This window comes from Sylvia atricapilla, chromosome 28 (genome assembly GCF_009819655.1).
Source record: "Sylvia atricapilla isolate bSylAtr1 chromosome 28, bSylAtr1.pri, whole genome shotgun sequence".
In the NCBI taxonomy this organism is placed as follows: Eukaryota; Metazoa; Chordata; class Aves; order Passeriformes; family Sylviidae; genus Sylvia; species Sylvia atricapilla.
The window spans coordinates 3,047,127-3,074,070 of NC_089167.1; the positions used below are offsets into that span (position 1 = coordinate 3,047,127).

The 26,944-nt window shown below is 45.6% G+C and overlaps 1 protein-coding gene across 12 annotated transcripts in view; it reads left to right on the top strand.

Annotated features, from left to right (window-relative positions):
* The window catches only part of NSD3 (nuclear receptor binding SET domain protein 3), a 31,860-nt gene that overhangs the window by 935 nt on the left and 3,981 nt on the right, over positions 1-26,944 (top strand). For 2 of the 12 annotated variants that reach the window (XM_066337269.1, XM_066337270.1), the window contains exons 2-18: positions 4,988-5,709; positions 8,438-8,506; positions 8,965-9,124; positions 9,524-9,678; positions 9,973-10,479; positions 11,256-11,382; positions 14,643-14,743; positions 17,140-17,185; positions 17,695-17,831; positions 18,328-18,456; positions 19,069-19,195; positions 19,602-19,799; positions 20,391-20,561; positions 23,041-23,190; positions 25,382-25,538; positions 26,084-26,286; positions 26,747-26,859. In XM_066337269.1, coding sequence (XP_066193366.1) covers positions 5,032-5,709; positions 8,438-8,506; positions 8,965-9,124; positions 9,524-9,678; positions 9,973-10,479; positions 11,256-11,382; positions 14,643-14,743; positions 17,140-17,185; positions 17,695-17,831; positions 18,328-18,456; positions 19,069-19,195; positions 19,602-19,799; positions 20,391-20,561; positions 23,041-23,190; positions 25,382-25,538; positions 26,084-26,286; positions 26,747-26,859 — 3,228 coding nt within the window. In that variant the 5' untranslated portion in view covers positions 4,988-5,031. Of the gene's footprint in view, positions 1-4,987; positions 5,710-8,437; positions 8,507-8,964; positions 9,125-9,523; positions 9,679-9,972; positions 10,480-11,255; positions 11,383-14,642; positions 14,744-17,139; positions 17,186-17,694; positions 17,832-18,327; positions 18,457-19,068; positions 19,196-19,601; positions 19,800-20,390; positions 20,562-23,040; positions 23,191-25,381; positions 25,539-26,083; positions 26,287-26,746; positions 26,860-26,944 lie in introns of those variants that run through there. The other 10 variants (XM_066337271.1, XM_066337272.1, XM_066337279.1 and 7 more) reach the window with 10 other exon arrangements.

Sequence of the window (26,944 nt, forward strand, 5' to 3'; positions counted from 1 at the left end):
TTTGCAGAGATGCACAGTGAATGCTTTGGTAGTTATATATATATAATTATTTTTATGAACTGCTTGAAAAGATTTTGCTCCAAAACCTGAGCCTGTGCTTTATGAAGGTACAGGGTAAGAGTGGAGGATGGTGGTCAAAGACTCTATATTTCATTTTAATACAAACATATATTGCATTTTCCAGTTTCATGACTTTGCCTGAGTTTGAGGGGATTTGTGTGAGTGGTTGTGGTTCTTGCCCTGGCTGTGATATGTGACTGCCTGTCACGACATTACAATGTTTGGTGTTGCCAGAGATCTGACTTCTGGCTTCACAGCAGTATTAGCCCATGACTTCTCCTGAAGATCCAAAGTCTTTGCTCCATGTTTTCCATTTGAATCCCATGGCTCTCTAAACAAATGAGTCTCTGAGCTCCTTTTTCAGACAAACCCCTTTCCTCTGCTGTCCAAGTTTTCTTTCCACAGCACCGTGGGAAACTTCTTCCAAATGCCCTTATCAAGGCCAGTTACAGACGTGACTGTTTTTTCTGGCATTCAGAAACCAAATACAAAACACCTTTACAAAGGTGCACAGGGAAGCAGCCTCACCTCATGCTTTAAAGTTTGTCAAGAGGCCTCTGATTCACCGCTGATGTCTGCCAGGAGGAACAGCTCAGTCCAGCTGGAGTCAGGAGAAACCCACAGGCTGTGGGTTTCCTCTTAAAGACTCACACACAGGTGAAAATTTGGCGTTGTCTTAACGTGTGCAAACAGCTCTTTGCCTGGGGGATTTGTTAAGGACATGCACAGAAGAGTGGGACAAAAGCAGATCGCACAGACTGAATGCAGGGATTAGCAGGAACAATTGTTTTATTTCCATCTGCAGTTCATACAGTGACTCACCGGGATGATGTTCCAGGTGACAGAGGTGTCCCTCTGGGTCATGGTTACGTTGACTAGAAGCAGTGGGTATGCTCAGCTCTGGGGAGGAGTGAGGTTGCAGGGCTGTGTGTGAACTGCAGGCTTAAGGTTTTGAGAGGTCAGGAGTGATTGCATCACTTCAGACACCCGGCCTGTCCAGCCAGGCAGCTGTCTCTGTGTCCAACACCTGCAGCAGTGAACAGCTACTGAGAGCACTTGCTGCATTGTGGTGGTGTGCTTGAGGAGACCAGCACCAGTGCAGGTTGCATTCTTCGGGATGAAACAGCACAGGAAATGACAGTCAACATCTGTTGGGGTAAGGAGGGGTTGGTAGGATGTGCACAGAGGTTTGCATGTCTATGATTTAGGTCTGCGTGGACAGGAACTGGGTTGGTATTTGGACATGAAGATGTCCTGGGACTTCTGCTTTTGAGCCTGTTGATGGAAAGCCCAGCTCAGGGTGACGAGGCAGTGACACCGTTCTGAGCACACGCGGCTGACTCACAGCAGTGCTTCCAGCCCCCTGAGGGAGCCAGCAGGCCAGGTTCTGTCTCACAGCACACACTTTCCATCCACTAAACACCTTACTGTGACTGCGATAACCCTCTGTGGGGATTGTCAGCAGAGAAGGGTGGAAAAACCTTTGTGAAACCTGTTTAAAATATGTGTATGCTGGACTTTTATCAGTAGCTGTTGTGTTTCTCCCTGCTGTGGCCACAGCCAGTCTCAGTTGAACCTACAGAACTCTCTGACTGGGAATAAGAAAAAGCTGGGATCACATGGGATCAGAATTGTTTGATAATCTGAGGTCAATTGTTATTTAGTCTAAGGCTGCATGGAAGCAAGGTTTGAGAACTTCCAAGTCTTGTTTTCTGAGAGCAAAGTTAAAAAATACTCATGCTACAACTGGTTTTTAGATAAGTGCAGTTGGTGGTGAAAGGTGAACCTGGAGGATCCATGATCTCTGCAAAACCTTCCCCTCACTGAGCACCCACTCCTGGAGCTGATTTTTTGTGTTATGTTCATTTGAGCTGAGAAGCTTGGGATGGGAACTGAAACAAACAGTTTTCACTTTAGAAAGAGCTCTGCTAGGCTGGCCTGTCTTGTTCTGTACTGCTTACGTTTTTCCATTTGCCTTTTCTTCTGTTACTTTGAATTGTGACTCTCCCATGGATGACAGGAAAATGTTTACTGAAGGTGTGTAGAGTCTCAGTGTTTGTAAATGGCCCCGTGTCCCTCTCTGCCCTGAGAAAGGACTGGAGCAGAATAGTGGACACTCACCTTTTAAAGAGGAAATCCTCCCATTAGGAAATTCAGTTGCACTTTTGAAAGTGATATCTTCAAATTATTTCATGGTTGATTTCAAGTTGTTTGCAGCTGCTGTGAAGTGCCCATTTCCTATAAACCTTGAAATGATGAAAGTGTTGCCTTATCTGTTGATCTCCAGTGTTGTATCAGTGCAGGATCTGTTCTGGGTTATGTTTGGAAGCAGAACTGTACAGCTCATAGGAGGCTCACGGGTGAGTTAATGGAATAATCACGGGCATAGGGAGAAGAATTTATTCTGGAATACTTTTCTGCAAGATGAGCTGGAAATGCTGTTGCCCCGTGGTCTGGGTGGTGTTGCTGTGTGGCAGGGGTGGTTCTCTGTGGGGACAGTGGGGTGTTCTTCACATCAGTGCTTAGGAGGGGCATGCACAGAGTCATCCTTCCTTGGCTTTGGATGTTGAGATTCCTGTGTGCTCAGGATTCCTCGCTGTGTTCTGGTTTTGTGGGTCACTCTAGGGCCTGTCCTCTCACTGTAACCCTGCCCAGATGCCACTTCACTGGGCAGCATGTGGGGCCTGATCCACTGATGCAGAATTTTGGGCAAGAGGGAGGGTGGAAAAGTCTGGGTGTGTTAAACAGTGATGACAGAGACTGGGCAGGAAGGAACTGGCAGTGATGTTGGTGCTGTGGGAGGACAGAGAACAGCCTGGGTGCTTTGGGGGTGCTGGCAGCAGTGCCCTGGAGCCCTGACCCTGGTTCTCAGCCTGCACAGAGTTCCTGAGGAACGAGTTTGGGGTGGGATGTCTCTGTGCAGCACAGGCTGGCACCCAGGCTGAGTGACCCAGGTGAGCTCCAGAACAAATGAAAAAGAAACAAATCCTAACTCTGTTCCTTGACTGGTAGCTCCTAAATGCAGTGTAAATGCAGTGCTTTGAAGTTCATTAATCCACATTTCTGTCGTGTAACAAAACAAAGCACAATGGCAGCCACCTCTGCAGAGCAGTGGGAGCTGCATTGGCAGCTGGGACTGTGCCCATCCAGCTGTGGATGTTCTGAAGTGCTGCCACAGCTTCCCAAGAGATTTTTATAAGTATTCAGGAGAAAAGATTGAACTTGGTTTTAGTAAAAAGTAAAACCCAGCCTAGGGTGAGAATCTACTGTTTGCTTTTCAGTTTGGCAGATGGAAAGTTGCAATTTGGTGGTAAACAGTACAAACAGTCCCACTTCCTCTTCCCAGAACGGGGGTGGGTTGGGGTTTTTGACCTCGGTGTGCAATCCCACGTGCTGCTCCTCAGATCTGCGCCCCCTGACAGTGACACTCGTGTTGGTGTGCTGGCTGATGTGCAGAGCTGTGGAGGAAGGGGTGGTTTCATGGCCTCGAGGTTTAAAAGTTCCTGCAATGAGAAAGTTCTGCTGCAGAGCCTTGTGCTGTTATTGCCCTGAATTGCTTAATTACTGTGACAAACGTGCCTGAGTTGTTCTCACAGGGCAGTGAAGAGGAGGATAGATTAAACTGATGTTTAAGTGTGAAGATCATCGAAAAACATCACCCCAAAACATCCAGCAACAAAGTTCTTGTTCCTGTCGGAACTTCAGTTACTTTTTGGAGTCTTGGAGGAGGGAAAATCTCAGTGTTAGGAAAGCTCTTAGCTAAGGTATTGAGATTCATGGCTTTGGGAGGGTGAGAATTGCATGTGAGCAGGGTTTAATGGAGGTTCCTTTCGAAGAGGTGTTTGTGAGATGCATTAATGTCATTTGTAACCCAGACCAAAAGGGCACAGTAACCCTCCTGCGTGCCCACAGAAGCAGAACAAATACCATGGGGCCGTGTTTGCTTTGGAAGGGCTGAACTAACTTTGTGGGAAGCAAACTGGTGTTTCTTACCTGCAGGTCAGGTCACTGTGTGTTGCTTCTTGTTGAACATTGAGCTGCTTATGTGAATGCCAAATCCTTCTCTGAGCGTGCAGTTGAATTTTGGAACTCTAACTTTGGTTGAGTCTGATTTTGGTGTTTTCATATGCCCTGCAAAGTTGAAGGTGTGTATGCCAGTGCTCAGCTGGAATCTCATTCAGTGAGTAGCCTCAGAGTTTGGGGATCTGTTGATGCTGAGGTCAGAACCATGCAGTGCTTAATATTAAAATAAGGTGTGAGGGGCAGGAGAATAACCCTCTTCACACAGCTGCTGAGAGCTGGGGCATGCAAACTGTACCCTGCTTTTCTGGGGAGGTAAGAGGTTGGGCAGCTCCATCTGAGAATGCTGCAGGGCACTGGCTTCCCAGTGGCCTCGGTAGAATGACACACTTGTTTTCATTTTGTGCTGTTGTTCAGAGCATCCTATGGCTTGCCCAAAAACTGCTCATGTCTCGAATTTTGGCGAGGAGGAGGAGAGGTTTCTCTGTTGTTTGTCTTCCTGTGGTGTTCCTGCCTTGTGCACTGTAAGTGACTGTCAGGAGAAGAACTTGGTGTCTCTTATATGCTGCAGGGTGAAACGCTGTCCAGCTGCTTTGGGTTGGAGTAACCCTTCCTAGGGCATGACCAGGAAGGCTGCAGAGAGCGCTGGGGGTTTTGGTACCACTGTTGTGACTTTGGGCTTATGGTTCTTAAGCACTCCTAGGTGCTTCTGATATTTTTTGAAATGTCTTGGAAAAGAAGAAATTTGCTCAGTAACACCAGCCCTCTCTAAATCCATGTGAGGGTGGCTGCTGAGTAGAGAGGGGAAAATCGTTCTTGAGATTCCTTTTTTCCTCAACTGTTTAATTTGCTTAATTACCATTGTTTAATTTGCACTGACTTCTTATTTCCCTTCCCCTGCCTCTAGGCCCTATGAGAAAAAGGGAAAGCTAAGGATGCTGGAGCAGAACAATGGATTTCTCTTTCTCTTTCATGCAAGGGATCATGGGAAACACAATTCAGCAACCACCTCAACTCATTGACTCGGCCAACATCCGCCAAGAGGAGGCCTTTGATGGCAGCAGTGACATTGCTGAGGATGGGGGCCGGACGCCGTACGAGGCCGCGCTGCAGCAAGGCTTCCAGTACCCCCCGGCCGAGGAGCTGCCGCCCCTCACCAACGGGTACCCCCCGGCCATCGGCATGTACGAGCCCCAGGCCAAATACCAGACCTACCCTCAGTATCCCAACGGCTCTGCCAACGGCTTTGGGACGGTCAGGAACTTCAGCCCCCCCGAGTATTACCCCGTGGAGAACTCCAACGCCAGGCCGCACGAAGTTCTGGAGAAACCTTCCCCTCCCCAGCCGCCGCCTCCGCCGCCACCTTCAGCTCCACAAGTGGGGATTCCAAAGAAGACTGGCTCACCAGAGATCAAACTCAAAATAACCAAAACTATCCAGAACGGCAGGGAATTGTTTGAGTCCTCCCTGTGTGGGGACCTGTTGAATGAAGTCCAGGCGCGGGAGTACGCTAAGGCAAAACATGAAGGGAGGAAAGAGAAAAGGAAAAAAAGTAGCAAGCATGACTCTTCCCGGTCGGAAGAGCGCAAGTCACACAAAATTCCAAAATTAGAACCAGAGGAGCAAAATGTAAGTGGAATGGTAATTTCAGCCATCTGTACACCTGGTATTGTTGATGAAGAGCGTGTCCAGCAGGGTTTGTCCTTGTTCTGGCTGTGTGCACGCTGAGTCACCAGGCTTTAGTTACTCCTCAGAGCCTCGGGATGAGGTTGCCAGGAGCTGCGTCTGTAGGTAACACAATGTTGGTTTAAAGGCTCACACAAAAAAACAAATTTTAGAAAAGGTTATATATTGTTTTTTAAATATTATTTAGTGTTACAGCATGTTTAGAGTTTGCTACGCTCTGGCCAGTGTTGAAGATGGAACTTCTGGACAAAAGCTTACACATTCCTAAAATTGTCTCTCAAGAGTGTTAAACTGCTGAGTAGAAAGTCAGGTTACTTGGGGTATTCAGCAGTAAAACATTAATTAATCTTGTATCGTATTGTCCATCTCCAGAGGATGTACATCAGGTGGTGTTAACTGAGATTCCCGGCAGCAAAGACCCACATTACGTTGGTGCCCTCTCGTTCTTTTTCTTTCAGTTTCATAAACCACTCCAGTACTTCTGTTTCCTTTTCTCGTGCTTGTTCCTGCCACCTCTGTGGTGCTGGTTTCTGCCTCTCCCAGTTTGAGGGAGTGGGTGGCAGAGAGGCTGGTAAGTGCCAGGAATGGGGAAGTTGCCATATCTGGCCAGGACAGAAATTGCCCAGCACAGGCTGGGCTGTTACAGAATGTAGCTGAGTTTGTTATAAGGTCTGTGAAAGCCCTGGGTGCTTGCTGCTTTCAGGGAGAAGATTCTGTCCTGCAGGGAACAGTTGTGTCTGGTAGAGTGGGTTCTGTGCTCTGTGGAGGTGCTGTTGGAGCCCCTGTGAGGTGGCTGTAGGAGCTGCTGTGTCCTGCTGGCACTCTCTGAGCAGCGTCTCTCTTGCACTGTACCTGCTTTCTGGCCAGACTCCATCACCCCCACATCAGGCTGTCAGTTTGTTTCCCTTCTTACCGCTGACTCCTGTTCTACTCCTGGAGCTTCAGCTGTGCCTGTCCCTCTGGCTTTGTTACCTGCTTACCATGAGAATGGCCTCTTCTGTCTCTCACAGACTGAACTAAAACCTTGGGTCTTGAATTCCAGGTTCCTAGTCACACATGTCATCCAGAGTTCACCAGAAATCTTGGTCTTGCTGTTGTTGTCCTTGTTGTTTCCATTTCCCTTTCTAAAGGAGGTGTTGCAATAAATGTTTCATGTTACCCAGCCCTGTTTCAGACGTGGCCTGCTCTGACAGGAACAGGATTTTGTGCTGGTGGTTTTCGGTATGAGTTTGCCAGGGCAGTCACAGGTCCATTGTCGCATTGTTTTGCTTTCCACTGCACAATTTCATTTTCATTTGCACTTTTGTCATCTTCAGTGTTAATGGTGTGAAACTTGTGACTTGGGATCATCTTCATAGGACCAAACAACTTTTGCTACAGCTATGGTTATTTTATACTTTTACACTCATCGAGGCTGTGGCAAGTCAGATAATCACCACTTGTTCCTTGTTCTGATGCTGTAATCTCAGTGGAAATCCACTGATTGTGAGGGGATGCCCATACTGGAGAGGCTGATTTGAAATGGAAATGTGGTGAAAAACCCCGATGAACGTCAAGCTCTGAATCATTGTTTTAAGAATCAGCCTCTCTGCTTGGTAGTTATGTTCTGTGAGGAGCTGGAAGTTTGCAGTCTGTGAACCCAGCTTGGCTCTTCTGGCAGAGGGGAGGTTTCACTAACTCCTCGTAGCAAAAGAAAGGCAGGAATCAGTGCTGTGCTTCCTGCTGTACAGGGAAGAATTTCTGCTCAGCAAATAGCAATGTGATTAGTCTTAAATGGTGACTGTGTACAGACAACTCCAAATGAGACACTGGGCTGTGCCACCCCTGACCTGAGCTGCTCTGTCCCTTTCCTTGTGTCCCCAGTTCTCTGGAGCACACAGCATGGACTGATGTGGGATCTGTGCTTGGACTGGCCTGGGAATAACGGGGGTTGTCAGCATTATTAGTTCCTCACTGCTCGTGTCTTGACTACTCCTTTGCTGCTCTTTGAGTCCTTTGACTTCTGACTTCTGTGCTGCAGGAAAAGCAAGTGTGTGACATCTGTGTCCTGAGATAGTTCCCAGCCCTCCTTTATCTCAGCCCCTGTCCCCTCATGCCCCCTGGCATGGCCACCCCACATCAGTGTCAGCTTCTGGGCAGGCCTGATTCTGCTCTGTGTTGTGGACTTTTGATCCTCTCAATATATTTGTTGACTTTATGCGATTTAACATCGATTTTGCAATTATCATGTTGTATATTTAGCATAATTTATGTAATGCAGTTCTTGCAAATAACTAGTGTACAGTGACACTCACCACATCGCTATGGATATCCTCACAGGGGATTCTCTGATTTTTGGAAATTGTGTGTTATTTTAGGTGAAAAGTGATTTGGATTTGCTGTTTCTAAATGTATGTTCTTCTGTCATCTGTTACAGGAGAACATAGTTGTATTCAGGTCTGATAGTAATGTAAATAGTGTAGGGGAAAACAGGTATTTCTTTATTGTGATGTTACTGTGTTAATTGGGTACAAAGAATAGTCCTATTCATGTTTCCTGGGTTCATGGTTGCCTTTCTCTCTGAATTATTTTTTTCTGCCTGGTTTCACTATTATCTTCTGTTGTTTTACTGTCCCCTTACCTTGTTTGTCTTTGTTTTCCTCTTTTCTCTTCATTGTTACCCATTTCTTAGAGACCAAACGAGAGGCTTAGCACACTCTCAGAGAGACCAAGAGAAGATGCAGTGCTGGAGGAAGCCCCGGTTAGTACATGCACCAATTAACACTTTTGGAACTTGGAGAGTGTCACTATTTTTGTACTGTTTCTTCCATCGATTCTTTCATTTGTCTGATAAATCAGTTGTCATTTCTTTTAAACTCTTCTTACTTTCATTACTGCATCAATGCATCTTTTATTGTACTGGATTTATTGTTTTATTTTATCCTAAAAGCAGTATTTCTAATCAGCTTAGGAAGCAGAAGTGTTTTTAAGGGGTGGCAGTTGCTCTTTTGTGTCTTGGTGTGTTGGTGATGTTGTTACGTAAATCCCAGCTGTGTGCAGCTCCTCTCTTTCATGTTCCTGAGAAATGTTTCTCTCATCTTGGATTATCAAACCTCAGGGATATCTGAGAGAACAACAACAAGTCCCTGTGGATGGTATATGCATCTCCAAGTGCTCTAAATCCTCTCCTATGGCTTTAATCTGGTGTTTCCTTTGCAGGTCCAGCAGCTCGTGCCGTCCCTTCCAGCACAGGTCACCCACGACGTCAAGTTCCAGGTTGGGGACCTGGTTTGGTCCAAGGTGGGGACATACCCGTGGTGGCCTTGCATGGTGTCCTGTGATCCACAGCTCGATGTGCATACCAAAATTAATACAAGAGGTAAGGGAGGAGGCTGTTTGCCAGAGTGTCAGATGTCTGTAACTGTTCCTTTATTATAAATATCTTCATTTTAAACCGTCTTTGGGGGGTGAATTCTGCTGTGTGTGTGCTGAACAGGACGGTCCTGATACACACAGAACTAGTATCTGGTACATGATCTCTGCAGGTGGCACTGTGGGAATGGGCTTGTGCACACATGTTTCTGCTTTTGTCAAGTCAGTGTGAGAGTGTTCAGTGTGGGCAGGGTGTCCTGAGCTTCCATCTTAAACTGTTCTGAGCCTGGCCTGTTCTATTTGTGCACTTGGCCCAGGTGCCTCCACTTGCTGGAGAGGAGGAAAGCATGAGCTGAACGGGCAGAGCAGTGTTGATATAAGTGCTGAGTGCTGTTTGCTCTTTCAGGTGCCCGGGAATACCACGTGCAGTTCTTCAGCAACCAGCCAGAGCGCGCCTGGGTGCACGAGAAGCGCGTCCGCGAGTACCAGGGGCACAAACAGTACGAGCAGTTACTGGCTGAGGCAGCCAAGCAAGCCAGCAACCACTCTGAGAAACAGAAGGTACTGGGGGGATCAGCTCTGTAAGGGAGATGCTCCGGGGCAGGGCTGAAACACTTCGGTGTTTTGCTCTAAGGAGGACTGGCTGCGTCTTGGTGGCAGGGAATTTAGTGTCCGCATTCAGTGTCAAAAATATCCTATAAATGGAGAGCAATCTGCTGCCTGAGAGATGCAGAGACCCTGAGGATAGTATTGGAAGTATTTTATATTGTATTATATACAATTATATATTGTATTCCTGAGGTGCTGTAGTGGCAAAATCTTCAGTGTAACCAAGTGCTTGTTTTGTCCCTTAAGATTCGCAAGCCGCGGCCGCAGAGGGAGCGAGCGCAGTGGGACATTGGCATTGCCCATGCCGAGAAGGCGCTGAAAATGACCCGGGAGGAGAGGATAGAACAGTACACCTTCATTTACGTAGACCAAGAGCCGGAGGAGGCTTTGGCCAAGGCCAAAAAGACTGCTGCTGCCAAGTCGGAGGCCAAGAAGAGCCGTCGGCCGAAGGCGGCGGCGCCCCGCGCGCAGCCGGAGCACACCGGCGCGGCGGCGGCCTCGCCCTCCCACGCCGAGGCGCGCAGGCAGGGCCAGCGCCGGCAGCCCAGCGGGGAGGAGGAGGAGGCACCGCCCGTGAAAATCGCCTGGAAAACGGCTGCAGCCAGGAAATCCCTACCAGCTTCCATAACCATGCACAACCTGGATCTGCAAAAGTGTAACATGTCTCCGGTTGTTAAAATTGAACAGGTTTTTGCCCTTCAGAATGCTGCTGGGGATGGAAAGCTCATCGATCAGTTTGTTTATTCCACCAAGGTACGTGCTTGGTGCAGTGACCCCTCTTTTGTCCCTGAGTTATCCCGAGCCTGCCTTACTGGGGAGTTTGAGCTGTGTCCACCAAGCTTTCACCATCCATGTTCCTTTCATTGGAGAGGTTAATAGACAGGGGCTACAATAGAATCTATCAGTGCACTGAACCCCACTTTCAGTGCAGCTCAGGCAGTAACTGTTTTGCTGGTGGCAGAGCAGCTCCCTACAGATGGCCATATTTTTGTTCTTAACACGTTAAAAACATTAAAGCTGTACAACTTCAGCTTCCTAGTTGAAATAATCGAGAAATTCTTGATAAAATCAGTGGTTTTGTGGGAAACAGGTGACAAAACTGTTAATTATGTACTAAAAAGTAATAACTGCATTTTGTGTAACAGACTTTTAAATTGAGTTCTGCCTCTGAGCTTCCTTCAGGTGCACTGCAGCTTCCCACAGTCAGTGTAAGGAAAAGGCTTAGGACTATTTCTCTGCTTCCTTCTTCTGCCTCTCTACCTGGAGAGTGTTTATTTCATCCTAAGCCCTATAGAGAAGGTAATGTTTAGAAAAGTCACTGGAATTATTTTTTCCATGTGTGTAAGGGGAGATTGAGAGGGGTGGAGAGTTCTGCAGGGAAGCAGCTCCATAGTAGATTAATCCTGTATATGTGTTGGGTTGGAGAGCATTGGTTGTTTCTGTTCTGAGATTCAGGGGCAGGTCTCTTACCTAGTAGCAACACATCTTTATGTCAGGGGAAGACAATCATTTCCTTTTTTCTTTTCAAGGGAGTTGGTAACAAAACAGAAATCAGCGTCAAAGGACAAGAGAAACTTAATTCTTCATCAGCTCAGAGAAGTGAAAAAGCAGTGGTGCAAAACACGTCCTCTCCTGAGACCACTTCAGGGGCAGCAGGTAGGGAAACTGCAGTCCTGGTCTGGACCTGAGCCCTCAGCATGAAAATTCAAATATCAAACCCAGCATTTGCTCATGACTTAAAAATGAACATCTTTCTGTTTACATGATAATTGTAATGAGCGTGGCCAATGTCACACATGGTGAGCCAACATACACAGGATAGCTGTGAGGTGGGATTGGTGGTTTGGCCTCTGAACTTTGTGTCTGCAACTTACAGCCTGAGTCAACGTGCTTGAGGGATGATGTCCTGTGCAGAGCAGTGGCAGGTTGGTTTAGAAGACAACCCAGTGCACGTGTGTTAGCTGAGTATTGCCATGGCTTTTGGCCCCAAATATAAAATACAAGAGCTGTCATGAAAGCAGAAGTGTCAGGAAGTGGCACATTTCAGTAGGGAATGTCTGATTCAGGATGGAGACTCCTGTGGCTTGGTTATTGAGGTTTTGCATTGGGACCTATTAAAAAAGAGGGATTTTTTTAAAAACTGCTTCAATGAACTCCATCAACCAAATGAGGTAGTGCTTGCCTTCTGGAGCCATCTCAGGGGGGGTACATTATAAAGCAGTGAGTTTTGAAATACCAGGTCTGAGGGAGAAGAACCACTGAAGCAAATAATGGAACTTGAGCCTGAAATGGGAAAACCTCGAATGAGCTATTTGAATCTCATAATGTTGCCAGGTGTCACTTCTGCTTTAACTATCCATCTCTTTGATTATTTCTCCCTTTCCAAACATGAAATAAATGAGAACGAGAGTCAGAAATCTCAGTGGTCAGCATCCATGAGTCCTCTGCAAACACACTTCGGGTTGTTTGTGTGTGATGGTTTTAGGCAGGGTTATTTGACAGGCTGGTTTATGGAGCATTTGGGACTGCAGCACGGGCCAGGTCCTCCGGATTTCCTGTGTGAGTGGGGATTCCCCTGCTGCTGGTTCTTTCCAGCTGTGGTTGCTGTGGCTCCTTGAATTGCCTTGCAGCAGGAGAGGCCATTGCTGTTCTGCTTCTCTCACCTGGGATCTAAAGGCTTCAGCTTCCCTATGGCTCCTCAGATGTAGGGGGTGAGAATTCTGAGCCTCTCTTTTTTCATTTTCTTAGGCTTTTTGGATACGTAACACTCCGCGTGCTAACACCCTGTAAGTGCCTGAGCTTACCTGCAGTGCACACTCCAGTCACTCTCAAAGCCATTTCCAAAGTCCAGTTATTGGTCCCCTCTTGTGGAACATAACTGCCAAGTCCTTTTTTCACATGTAAGCTCAGCGGAACTTCAGAATCCCTTTACGGTAAAGTATTTCCCAGACTGACTCTGAGGGGCCTTATTGATAAACTGCAGTTAGATAACACAGAATTCAGTAATGCTGGAAAGATAATTCCATTACTTGGAATCTGCTACTGCAAGGGCAGCCCTGAGAATCCCTGGTGCCTCTGGCGTGCAGACACTGAACTAGGATTTATCTCCAGCAAGGTGGGGAGGGCTGGTCCAGCATGTGTCCTGAACCTTCGGATGAAAATATACCTGAAGATGGGATGGGAGCATTGTGAAGGTGATTACTGGATCCTTGGAGAGCAGGAAGAAGAGAAAGTGCCCATTGCAGTGGTCAATGTTGCTGTCAGCCAACATTAGACACTCTGGTTCTGGAATTCTCTGATCCAGGGTCTTATCTTATAAGATCATCATCTTATCTCCTTGGCTTCAGTGGGGCAGCACAGAGAAGAGAGTCCATTCTTGGTTAAAGTAACTGTTGGTCACATCTGCTCAAATTTACCTGAAGCTGCTTCAGGGGATTTTGCTCACACAGCAAGGTGAAAAATGATGTTCCCCAGCTCTGATGTGGAGACCTGCTGCCGCTGTGGGAGTTCCTCAAGGGCTGGGGCCTATTGGAACCAGAAGTTACACGTGGACAGATGTGATGAATATTGACCTGAGTCATTAATTTCCAAATTATTATCCAACTAATTGCCATTATTCATTAATTAATATGCTGTAAAAGTTTTTTTTCCCTTGAAGAAAGACAATTTTTTTCCCCTCAGAAATCCAATTAATGTAGCATGATAACTTTTCCAGCTGGATAGTTTAGTTACTGAGACATTCCCAAGCTGTGCAGCCATGGGAAAAATGCTCATCCAATGGATCAAGAGGAGTTTTTATTTTTTCTCTGAAGTCCTTTTACAAGGTTGTCTTTCAGTCTGGTTCAAGCCCATTTGTGTCTCTAGATACTTCTGACAAGACCAGGCAGGTTTACAGCTCCTAGCAGTGCATCTGTCTGGCACGGTCAGCTCCCAGGAGTTTGCAGTTTTGCTTGGAAGAAAACAAAGTATTTCACAGTTGTATCTTCTTTTGGTGAAACCTTCCAGACTGAAAACCCAGAATAATGCTTCCCAGCAGCTCATTGTAAATCCTCAGGTGCCAGTTTTCTGTCAGCTCCAAGTGTGTGGCTTGTTCCAACAGCTGCCCATGGTGTTGAGTGTAGTGTCCATGGTTCTCACTGTGCCTGTTTGGGAGGTGCTGGAGCACAGAAAGGTCTTTTGATTTTGCCAGCCTTAGTTGCAAAAAAACCCAGTAGCTCCCTCTTCATCTGTTGAAACGTCACAATAACCTTCATTAATCTGAGTTTGTTTTCTATGGTGATACTTTTAAAAACTTGTTTTTCACATTCCTTGATGACGGTAACACATCGTGGTTGATGCTTCTGTTTGTGCTGAGTTTTTCTTCACCTCAAAACCTTCAGGTGAGCATTGAGGTCTGGTGTGGCTGCAGGTGGTACAGGGTGGGGCTGGCTGTAGTTATGTGACAGAGGCCATCACCCCTCAGAGGGGGCACAGATCTGACATCTTGGGGGAAATCCTGAAGCTGTGCTTTGCGTCTGAAATTTCTAGTTTGTTTTGTTCAAGGAGTTGGTTGTGGCTACCTTCCCAAAACACCAAAGATGGACTGTTTGGTTCAAAATTACCCAAGTGAAGACTGTGCCTGAGAGGCGTGTTATGGATTGTGGAAAACTGTTTGCCCTAAGCTGAATTCCAGCCTTTTGTTCCACTCTGTTACTTGTGTCTGCTTTCTGAAGCTGATCTGTCCCTGGAATCAGAATATGTGTCTGCAGCCACAGCACCAGCTGGTCAATAGCTTGGAACTGAATTTAAAAATAAAACATTCAAAAGAGGACAAAGTCTTGGTTTCGTTCCTTTTACCTCTTGGTTTGGTGTTGCACATCTTGGTGTACCTCAGAAATACAAGGAATTGTATAATGGAAACCTTTTTCCTTCTTCAGGTTCTGTAGAAAAGAAGCAACAGAGAAGATCGATTCGAACCCGCTCCGAGTCTGAGAAATCCACCGAAGTTGTGCCAAAGAAGAAGATCAAAAAGGAGCAGGTTGGCTTCCTCCATGTAGAGAGTTAAAATATATCGTATTCATAAATGTTGTGGCTTATATTGGTGCCTTTTTATTTTTCTCCATTTTTCCCCATCGGGTTTCGGTTTGGACTATCCTCCATGAAATCCCCCTGTCAATGCCATTGCTGTGACTCTGCTACTGGCATCTTCTCAGTATCAGTCAGGCTATGGAAGTGGGAACGCAGTGATGGATGACTCCTAATGAACCTGCCATGTTTCCTTTGAGATTTCTGTTCTGAGCAAAAATGGGTTTGTTTCAGTGATCTCTCTTGGATGGAATTGCCACCAGGGTCCTTCCTTTGGCTCTTGATTTAGCTGCTGGTTTGTGTTGAGGTTTTGTTTTTCAAATGAAGTTAGAGTGATTAATTTGACCACTTCTGAAAATGGACTTCAAGAATGATTTCACTTAACGATGAATAGTCAGACTTTCATGTTGGCAGACATCAGCAAAACAGTTCTGGGATATACCATTTTTTCCTGAAATAGTTCCAACGTGTACAGGGCATTCCTTTAATCTGGATGTCAGACAGACAAATGTTGTTGCTTTTAAAAAAATATATATAAAAAATTACTGCGTGGAAATGAGTAGGAGAGTGCAGTGGATGGACAGAAATATGAAAACCTGCATACACTTTTAACAAGTTTGTCAAAGTTGTTGGTTCTTCTCCTTGCACGGTTGATTTTTCCCTCTTCAAGGGCCTCTGCCTGAAAGCTGAGAATTTTATATAAATATTTTGTAGTTTAGCTTTTCCCAGTGAGAATTTTTAAAGATGGACAGTCAGGATGAAGATTTATATGGGAAGGGGAAAAAAATATTTTTATCTCTTTAATTTATTCTTTGCCCTTTGTGCTTTGTGTTTTGCACTTCCTTCACTTCAGAGACTGAAAGTGAACTCGGTTGCTTTTTTTGGGTTTTTTTTTTTTCCTGATTTTTCCTTTGATGCTGCAGCATTTCTGCACTGCTGTGCAGCAGAGGAGTGCTCCAGGTCGAGGCAGTTTCTTGGTGAAACTTTAAAGCAATTTAAGTGTTGGGTGTGTGACACCTGCTGTGGTCCGTGGAGCCTCTTGGCACGAGCTGTTGCAGCCTCCCCCTTTGAAGAGTTGTTTTATGTTTGTAAAGGTTTCTTAATTTAACAAAGGTATAAGAACCAACAAGATGAACTTCATGGATGCCAGGTAGCTTCATGTGCTTCTCTTACCTGGCTGACTCAGTCTGTGGACATTAATTATTAAAGTGCTTTTCTCAGGAGAAGTATCTGACTAAGGTGAAACCCAGGGGCACTGTAATGCACAAAACCTTGAATGTATTAAGTTAAATTTTAAAAAAGAAAACTTACTAACTTCTTACAATTATGCAACAATATTTGTTACCCAAAGTCAAGTTTTCTTGATTCCCCAGTTAGTCTGCAACAACTTGGTATAAAATTATAACTGGAACGAGTACAATTAATGGGAAAAACAAAATGTTGATGCTACTGTTACAGTGACTAGTGGAGAAATAAAAGTGATTGTTTAGATTTTATATTTGTATTACAAAATGTATCCTATACAAATCCTTCTACTGTATGTTTTTACCTATTGTACAACAAAATAAAATATTTTTTAAAAAAATTATAGAATAATCCTTAAATATTTACTAAATGTGTTCCTCCATGCATATGTAACCACATTGCAAAGAAGTAACTCGTAATTCTTAACCTTGAAAACAGGATTTTAGGCAACAGCTTTCTTCTGTAAATGTTATCCAGTCACCAAATTCCCACATCTTCCATGTATGTTGGCAGAACAGTTCCTAAACTTCTGTGTAGGGTCAAGGACTGGAAGTGCTTTTGCAAGATTGTAAACTTGTACGTTTGTCTGCTGAAGTGCCCTCGAGTTCCAGCTGTGTAGAGCCCTGCACCAGGGCACCCGGGCGGGCCCGTGCAGGGCTCTAGACGGGGAGGAAGGGCTCCAGGGGCTCCAGGGAACGCTGCTGGCAGCACCCAGTGGCCCCACGCTGTGTCCCAGTGGCCCCACGTTGTGTCTCAGTAGGCCACCCTGCCAGGGGACCGTGTGCTCGCAGAGCTGTGGGGTTTGCACAGCGTCAGGGGTGGCTGCCCAAAGGCCCCGGTGCTGCCTGCTGGACACGGATACAGCGCTCCTGTCACCTCCCTGCCCCAAGGGAGAGAGGAAGGACCTGGCTAGTGACCCCTGGCTGCCATGGCTGCGGGCACCAGCGTAGGCAGGAGTGGATCCAGCGGGACGCGGAGGCTCGGGCTGAGGAGGGGATGGCAGCTCCCACCTGAGTTCTAACCCCTTGAACTGACCTGTTTGCTTTTTTGGTACTAGGGAGAAACTTTCCTCTGGTGTTAACTGTGGATTTTCCTTTCAAACAGGTTGAAACTGTCCCACTGGCAGCAGTGAAGACGGGGTTGCAGAAAGGTGAGTGACAGGTGAAAAATGAGCTCGACTGAACTTGGTGGCTCTTGGGCAGCAGCTTTGTTCCGTGTGAGGCACAATGTTGGTGCTCTGTAGGGCCAAGCTCGACTTGCTGGGGATGGGCTGTGTTTGGGGTTCTGGTCTTTGGGCATTGCTGGGAGAAGGATGGTTTGTTCATGTGCTGTAAGCCCCTAAGTCAGTCTGGGCATTTCTGAAGTCTGTGCTTAGCCAAAGTTAAAGATGGATGATGAAGAGTAAATCTAAGGATTTATCCTCCCTTAAAGACAATTTATTGCCTTCCTCCACTGTGTCACCATGTTAAAAAGTTTGTCAAAAGCTCTGCCTAAGCTGGTTTTCAGTTAATTTTCAGGGAGAGCTCAACTAGTAGCAAAATTGCAAACTGAAAATTAAGGCAGATAATGTGATCCAAGCTCTGTTCTTTCTTTCCTTTATTAAGTTTAAGCGAAAAGTGGAGAACATATGTTAAACTAATTTTAGCATGTTGTGTTAAGGTGCCAGTGAGATTTCAGACTCCTGTAAACCCTTGAAGAAGAGAAGTCGTGCCTCCACGGACATGGAACTGACCAGCTCAGCCTACAGGGACACGTCTGACTCTGACTCCAGAGGACTCAATGATTTACAGGTAAAGGTGTGTTGGTTCTCACAGGGACCTGATCAATCTGTCACTCTACCAGGGGCATTTTTGCTAAATATGTGAACACTGTTTTCTACACTTGAGTTTTTTATCATCTGAAAACATAAAGCCTAGTCTGTTATGAAAATACAATGTTTACTTACAAATTTTCCTGTTACTTTGTCTGGCAAAGCATTGGTTTAGATCATGGTTTGCTCTGTGGAAGGTTTGAAATTCTTGGGGAATTGGGAGATGCTGCTGTATCTGGTGTAACTCCACAAGGAGTGTCTGAAAAAGTAAGAAAGACTCTTCATAGTATTTGGCTTGTACAGGTGAAATACATCAAGGAGGCAGCACTTGTGTCGTCCCAGTGAAGTTCAGCACATTTCCTGGATATTTGTGTCTCTAGACACAATGGTCTTTTGACCAACAGTGACAGAAACATTTTTCCCAGTGTGATTGTCCTTTGGAATTGTCTGGTTTGAGTGCCGTGGGTTTTTCCTCCTTGTAGGGCAGTTTTGGGAAGCGTTCAGACAGCCCCTCAGCCACTGCTGATGCTGATGCCTCAGATGTGCAGTCAGTGGACTCCAGCTTATCCAGAAGAGGAACTGGAACAAGTAAAAAAGACACTGTTTGTCAGGTAACTGGTGATACTGGGAAGTGATGGGTACTAAATATGTATCTCCTATTTCTGTTAGTTCTCTTAATTCGACCTCTCAGATAAAACATCCAGGTTTTTAGGAGTTTTTATGCTCTGGGAATTACTCATATTAAATGATTTCTAAGCCCTCCTGCATACCAGAAAGCTCAGCAGCTGGAAGGTCTAATCCATACCTGCCAGCATCAGTAGAAAAAGTAGATCCTATTTTTTGCTCCATTTGAAGATTCCAGATGGTTGGTCAGGATAGAGCAGAGTGAGAATTTTTCAGGTTTTTTTTAAGAAAAAAAAATCGTGGGGTCTTCTGTCCAGTTCCCTGGTCCTTAGTGAGGAGGGAAGGACCTGAAGAGCAGGAGCAGCTTGTTCCCTGAGAAGTGGAGGAGTGCAGGCAGATCTTGTGGGGCCTGTCCTGTCTCTGTTACCCCAGAGCAAGGTGCAGGGAGTGCTGGGATTATCCTTGGCCTGAGACTTGGCAGGTTCAGTTCTGCCTTACCCTAATGGTGAAGCAATTCCAGGCAGTTCTGTTGTTAGCAGCTGGCAGTCACTGGTGTGTCAGAGTACCCTGTTCCCTGCTGAGCTCTCTGCCTGTTGCAGATCTGCGAGAGCTCTGGCGAGTCACTGCTGGCCTGTGAGGGTGAGTGCTGCAGCATGTTCCACCTGGAGTGTCTCGGCCTGAAGGCCATGCCTGAGGAAAAGTTCATCTGCACCGAGTGTAAGAATGGTGAGTGTGTTTCTGTGCCTGGAAAACTGGGAGGGATTTCCCCCTTTGCTCAGGAGCCACATTCTGGTCAGAGCAAACCAAGATGGTGCTTTCCGAGGGTTTGTGAGTAAGTTTGGGTTATTCCCCTGCTTTTTTAACCTCTGAGGCCAGATTCTCGTTTTCCATTTAGCAAGTACCTCCTAAGAAAAAAAAAAAGTAATAAACTGCTTAGGGTTTTCCTTGGAATAAGATTTTTATGTGAGCAGCTACTCCAGTGTTATTGTGGATCGCAGTAACCACCCAGCCTGTTGGATGGGAAGGATCCTGTACTGCTCACAGTCTGTTGGCTTCAGAATTTGTTTGGATAATATTTATATGTCACAGTTAGCTTTTCCATTCGGGATTCCTTGTTCCTTTCTCTTCCAAGGAGAGCACACGTGCTTTTCCTGCAAGCTCCCTGGCAAGGACGTGAAGCGCTGCTCTGTCAGCACCTGCGGGAAGTTCTACCATGAAGCCTGTGTGCGCAAGTTTGCCACAGCCCTGTTTGAGTCCCGGGGCTTCCGCTGCCCACAGCACTGCTGCACTGCCTGCTCCATGGACAAGGACATGCACAAGGCCAGCAAAGGTGAGGGCAGCTGCTCTGAGCAGGGAGGAGGCTCAGCCGCATCATCGCAGTAACACTTCGTCCAGTTGGACTCTTGCAAGGAATGAGGGTTTCCTCATTGAGGTCATCAGCTGAAATAGCTCCTGGGTGGGGAGCAGCTGGCAGCCTGATGCTGTGCCTGGATCTACACCCTTGGTCAGCTCTTGGTGCTGGGTTTAATGGAAACCAGGGGTTCATAGTATGGGGCCAAGGAATGTTGATTTTTAAACACTGTTTATAGTGGCCTTGTGAGCAATTACTTTTCAAGGAAAAAGATCCTTTTAGAAATGAACCAAAATATTTAAACCAAACAAATAGACTCTTGAATGATGGAAGATTTTCTTTACAATTTTAAAGTGAGAGTTAAGGGGTAGTATTTGTGAAAACTGCTTTAGAAAAAGGATGTAGCTGTTTCTTTTTTTTTCACCCAGTAGTGCCATCGGAATAGACCCAGCCTTGCCTTTGCCTGTGGGGAGTTCTGACCTGAGCATTGGTTGTCCCCAGTGGTCTCTCCCAGCCTGGGTGCTGCTGTGGCCCGGGTGACACGTGCCTTTGCTGTGTTCTGTCGAGCAGGTCGCATGGCGAGATGTCTGCGATGCCCCGTGGCCTATCACTCGGGAGACGGCTGCATCGCTGCGGGGAGCTTGTTTGTGTCATCCCACATCCTCATCTGTAGTAACCATTCCAAAAGGACTCACTCCTCATCAGCTGTAAATGTAGGCTTTTGTTTCGTTTGTGCAAGAGGTGAGACACTTGGTTTTTTTCCCCTGTTTTACGGTTCTGTTGTCATTTGTGCAGTTTAGTGTTAAAAGCAGTGTTTCGTGAGGAACTCCTCCCTTAGGGCTTGCCTGGGGTTAAATGCTGCCTGGGATTTTTTAATCTAATTTAATTTTATTTTATTTTGGTCAGCAGTTTTCATGAGATTCCACTCACTTTGTTGGTCCATAACATTTGATAGCCAGAAGCAGCAATAGGCGCTCAGGCCAACTTGTGCTGCCATCAGGGAACAGCAGATCCCAATCCCCCCATTCCAGCCTTTTCATGCTGAGAATGGCTGCTGGGTCACTATATTAAGCTAAAGGGGATTCTTCCACTGCCACAAAGTTAAAATTGTATAAGTTTTAAGGGTAAAAGTTGGGATTTACTCATGAACTAGAAAACCTCAGTTTATAACTGCCATCACATTTGAGAACTTGGAAAGAAAACCTTTAGCAGTACTGTATGAGCAGGTTTCATGCTGGGCTTTTCCATGTGTCAAAGTTCCTTTTTTTTTTCTTTTTCTTTTTAACTTTTTCCCCACTTGCTACTTTTATGGTTCTTCAGTCACCAGGGTTCTGCCAGAGAGCAGCTTAAAACAATGTCGGTGCAGCAATTGCTTTGGTCTCAAGATTCAAAAGTACCATTATTCTTAGGCATTGGAATAATATTAATGTGTACCTTCTACAGAATGCCAGCAGTTTATATTGGATGTGTTCTCTGCAGCAGTTTTGAGAGTCACTAATAGGGAAGTGAAAGTGAGCTGGATCCTGGAGTTACTTATTTCCATTTGTGTTCATTCAGGTGGAAGTTTAGTTTGGCTTGACTTTGCAAAAGCAGAGTAACAATTGTACATCTCAGAATGACAAGAAATGCAGAAGAAAATGTTCATGCCTTTTTTTTTTTTTTCTTCCCCCCCACTTTTCATTTGTTTAGTAATTCTCTTTATACCCGAATCTGGCTCCATCGGAGATGAAACTGCTCAAGTCTGTATTTTCTCCTGGCAATCTAAATAACCTCTTGAGCCCTGGCAGATGGAATTCCCTGTCCTGTGTATTCCCTAGATCTTAATTAGAATGTGAACAGTTACAAACCATTGCCACTGCCTGAATCCTCTGTGTCTTAGAGCAACTCTGTCCTTGTTCATCCAGAGCATTCTTGTGGGCCTTGTGTCCAGCAGGCCTGGCTGGAACCAGGAGCCAGTGCTGAGGACAGTACCTGGGGCAGGAGCACTGAGCCACCTGCTCAGAAAGAAATAGGGAACTTTAGAAATCCTTGGACATCTCTGTGAGAGTAGTGTCTTAACTCTTAGTTGCTATCAGAAGCAGACCCTTGGTATTTAGATGCAGTTACTGAAGTGAGAAATGTAGACGAGAAACCATCTATAAAAAATATACAAACTTGCTTACAGTGAGGTACTTGAAATACAAGATATTTAAAGACTTCTTATTCACCACTGCAGTGCCCTCCAATCAGCATGTTGCAGTTCACCTCATTGCATGTGTAGGTTCTCTATTTTTAGGAATCCTCCCAATGATGCATGTCCAGATGAGCTCACTCAAGTCTTCTTACAGCAGGGTTTTAGGCAACATCCAAGAGCTTCTCTCTTGGACTCAGCTGTGTGTCCCTCAGGGGAAGAACTGGGGGCTCTCTTGGTAGCTCATCTTTGCTTTTTCTTTGGGGCTCAGTTGCTCTGCTCTTCCCAAGCGCTTCTGCTCCGCAGCTCTGGGCTCTCAGCTGGGCTGCCTGGCTCTTTGGAGTAACAAGGAAAAGCTCTTCTTGGTGCAGGACAGAGAATTGCAAAGGCCTGGAATAGAGTTTTGTAGGGAACTGAGAACTGTTCTGGAGCAGCCCTGGGAGGGCCTGGGTGGGGGAGCTTCACCACCACAGCCTGGGGCGGAAGCTCCATCTCTACTTCCCTCTCGGTGCCTTGCAGAACACTGACCTCCTCCTTGCTTCCCAGCACAATTACAGAGGCAAAACCCATCTGTAGGCAAGATCTCAGGGATAGATTTGTAGGGAATGAGACAGTGAGTTCTCATTCCCAACGTCTGTTCCATCTGTAGCTCCAGCTCTGAGCACAACCCTGCTGCAGTGACCGTCACCCCAAGTCTGCAGAGAAGCTTCCTTTTTCCCTGTGGGAAGGAGAGGGGATCCCACAGATTCAAACTTTGTTGCTTTTCTTGTGCTTGTCCATAAATGCACAAATGAAGGGTAAAAGCCAATTGAAATTCCACTTAAGAAGCAGCTTATTTCATAGCAAGATTTTCCAGTGAAGTTTGAGTCTCTCCAGCACAACCTCTTCGTTAGCACAGAAACTTCGTCAGACTTTCCGTTTTCTTCATTTTATCCTTTTATCATTCCCACATAAAGCATTAGAGGTGTTCATTGGGTTTATTTGATTTTTCCTTCATGGAATCATGGGTAGTTTCATTGCAACTCATCTCTTTCTGTTTGTTTCGTATAGGGCTGGTAGTGCAGGACCATTCAGACCCCCTGTTCAGTTCCTATGCCTATAAGTCCCACTACCTACTGAATGAGTCAAATCGTGCTGAGTTGATGAAATTACCTATGATTCCTCCTCCTTCGTCAGCTTCCAAAAAGAAATGTGAGAAAGGTAACCAAAATAGTTTCTTTCTCTTTAATTTACTTTCGCTTTTTCTATTTTTTTCCTCTCTAAATCAACGGAGAAATGTCTGCTTGTCCCCACACTGACTGCTTTCAGTGACCTTCACTCATGGTTATTGTGAGCCTGTGTTCATGTTGTTGGCAATTTTTAATTTTTATTTTTTTTTCAATTATAAAAGGGCTTAAAATAATTGCTGTCACTAAATTCTCCTTGGAAGCTATTTGGTCACTCTCTATCTGGCCTGGGCTGTTCCAGGTTCAGGGAGCTGTTTGTACAGCAATGTGAAGAGGAGGCAGATGGATCTCGATATTGTTGCTGTTCAGTATTTACCTGGATGATGTAAAACCACTTCTTAAACCGACTGGAAGCAGAGGGGAATGTGCTGCTTCGGATCTTGTGCAAATCCTGAGAGAAGAGAGGGCATTTGGGGCTGGACAAGGGTGGGTGCCGTGTCCTTCTGGGGGGTGCCAGAGCAGGAAGGCAGAGAGGTTTGGCCTGTGTGTTTCCCCACCAGTCCCAGGGCCTCGTGTCCCACCTCCAGCACCGAGGAGCAGTGCCCCATCCCTGTCCCCTCCTGTGGGGATGGGGCCTTGCCACGGCCAGGCTCTGACCCCACAGCTCTGGACAGGAGTCCCTTCCTGCTGCTGAGGGGGGCTGAGGCTCTCCAGACGCCTCCCAGGGTAGTTCCTGCTGTCTGTGTGCAATGCTCAGATGTGATGTTTCATTCCCCACAGAAATTTGGTTCCCTGGGAGCGTTCAGAGCCGGTGCCCCATTCCCCAGCCCAAGTTAGGTCGCTTTGAGCCTTGTGAGATCAATGGCTTGCAGTAGTCCTGTAATTCCTGAAAACAAGAATTATTTTGAGCCCTGTGCTTAGCTTGAGCCAAATCTGCCTAATGCATCCCGAGAGCAATGTTGGGGTTTTTCTTGCTTAGCACTGACAGTTTTGTGTTTGATTTTGTTTGATTTTTGCATCTCTTGGCATTTTCTCATCTTGGATAATGTTTCAGTAATGTGTCTGTATTTCCTCTGAAATTACATTTGAAAAAAATAGTTCAAAAATTTCATTGTGGGCTTGGGAGCTCTGGAGGATCCGTATAACTGGATTTTACTGGTTTTAGCAGAGGAAATACAGTGTTGATCATGCAGCTGAATTGTTTAAGGAATGCTGATTGTAACATGCAATGATCAAGTAATGCAATGATATTTTGGGAAGTCTATAGGTGGACAAGATTTTCTGATAAAGGTTTGAAAGTGACTATGCACACTTCTTTTGATACTGTGATTGAAAATTGGTTTGAATACTCTCAAGCCTCTTCCAGATTTTTCCATCTGGGACACAAAATCTTTTTAATTTTTAAATATATATACATGCAAGAATGTATATATTTTTTTTATATACCTACATGTATAGAATATTACAGTATGTGTAATGTATCAAGTAATCTTACATGAGCTGCTTTGTTGAGGGTGGCTTAGAGATGTGCTTTGGCTCTCCATATGTAACACATCATCCAAAATGTGAGCCAACCAAAACAACTTTTGCCCAAATTAGTGTAAACTTCAGAAATTTGTGTGAACCCCAGTGCTGAGGTTCCCTCTGTGCACCACGAGTTTTTGGGATGGGGACAACTCACATGTGTCTCATTCTGCTTTATGTACTGGGCTCATCCTGGTAACTTTTTGTGGAATAAGGACACTTATTATGATTCCTTTTCCTGTCCTTGCAGCAGAAAAGTATTGATCAACCTATAGGCTGTGGGGTCGGTGCTCGCTAATGATTGCTGGGGATTCAGTCAGAGCAATGTTGTTTGAAAAGGATTCTTTAAAAGCCTGGAGTTTTGTGGGTGCTTTGGCCCATCACCAAAGCACTAAAAGCTGGTATCACTGCTCCCAGCTGCAGTGCTTCTCTTGGGAATGGTGCTCCTCCTGCCAACTCACCCCATGTTTGAGTCCTCAGCTGCTATTTTGTTTGATGCAGTTAAGAGTTCCAGCTTCGATTAAGCACTGCACAGTCCTTTTTAACCAACATTGTTAAGTTTGACTTGATCCCTTTCTTTTGCCATTTTTCTGTGGGCCAGTGGGAATCGGAGTGGACGATTTAAAATGAATGTCTATTGCTGTGCACGGGGGGAGCAAATCCTGACTTCTACAAACCAAGCAGGGCTTCTTTGTTTCAAGGTGGCAAACTGTTGTGCTGTGAGTCCTGCCCAGCTTCCTTCCACCCCGAGTGTCTGAGCATAGAAATGCCTGAGGGATGCTGGAATTGCAATGACTGTAAAGCTGGCAAGAAGCTGCGGTACAAGCAGATCGTTTGGGTCAAGCTTGGGAATTACAGGCAAGTTCACCTTCTGGGGCTTCTAATGCTTTGGATGTTTTGATGTACTCTGGAACTGCAGGAAGATAAAGCAGCTCAGTCATCGTGAACAAGAGTTAGAGGTACACTAATTCCTCTGCTTGGGGTCAGGCACGGGTGTCACCCCTGAAATGTGATGCTGCTGCTTCTCCCAGGCAGTGATGGACTCTGGATTGCACACACCTTTGCCCTGCAGAGTGGGAAAGCAGGGGCTGGCAGAGCCCAGCTGTCCTTGCTGGTGTTTGCTTTAGTCAGCTGCAGCAATACAGGTGTTTACAGGTGATTCTGGAAAAACACTCTCAGGCCACGGATATTCTTAGAAGGCTTTTCCAGAATTTGGAGTAAGAACGTTGCTTGTGTTTTGCATGGAGCTTCCCAGCGCTGCCAGTGGGAGCCTTGGCTGCTTGAGGGAGGAATTCTCATTTCCTTGAGAAAGGAAACCTGTTCTTATTTCTCAGTCCCATCAGGGAAACTGGGAAGCTCTGGTTCAGGGAACTTACATTCTTCTTTTCTCTCCTACTCTGCAGGTGGTGGCCAGCAGAGATCTGCAATCCCAGGTCTGTGCCTCTCAACATACAGGGCCTCAAACATGATATCGGGGACTTCCCAGTATTTTTCTTTGGTTCACATGACTACTATTGGGTACACCAGGGCAGAGTTTTCCCTTATGTTGAAGGAGATAAAAGCTTTGCTGAGGGGCAAACTAGTATTAACAAGACCTTCAAGAAAGGTAAAATCAAACAAAGTTTATAGTGGTTTATGACAAAATTCCACGTGTTTGTGTCTCCATCACCACTTAACCTGCATGGGAATATTATGTGACTAGTGTTCTGTGTTCATGTGAAATCCAAGCATTGTGTTGATCCCTTGACTGCAGATAAAAATGTGTTTAAGTGCCTACTCATTGTGTGTTGTTGTGGGCCAGTTCAGTGCTTCCACAAATGGGGAAATGTTAAGATGGATCTTGGGCTCTGCTGCATGGGATCATTGTTCAGTATCTTGGCACCTGCTGAAAGTACCTGATGATAAATTCATGATAAATTGCAATAACTAATTTTTAGCTTGTCTTTTTTGTTAATAGAGTTCTGTTCCTAGTCTTAAAAAAAAATTTGAATAGATACATGTACATGTGCATATTTGATTAGCAGCAGCTGAGGCTGATTGCTTTCTATTCTGAATTCTTTGCACAGCACTTGAAGAAGCAGCAAAACGTTTCCAGGAACTGAAAGCACAAAGAGAAAGCAAAGAGGCATTGGAAATTGAAAGGAATTCAAGGAAACCTCCGCCCTATAAACACATTAAAGTGAGTTGACCTCTTTCTTTTTTATTTTTATTCTTTGTGTGAAGAAGTTGCCCTGTGCATGAGTAAGAATGCCTAGAGAAGGTGT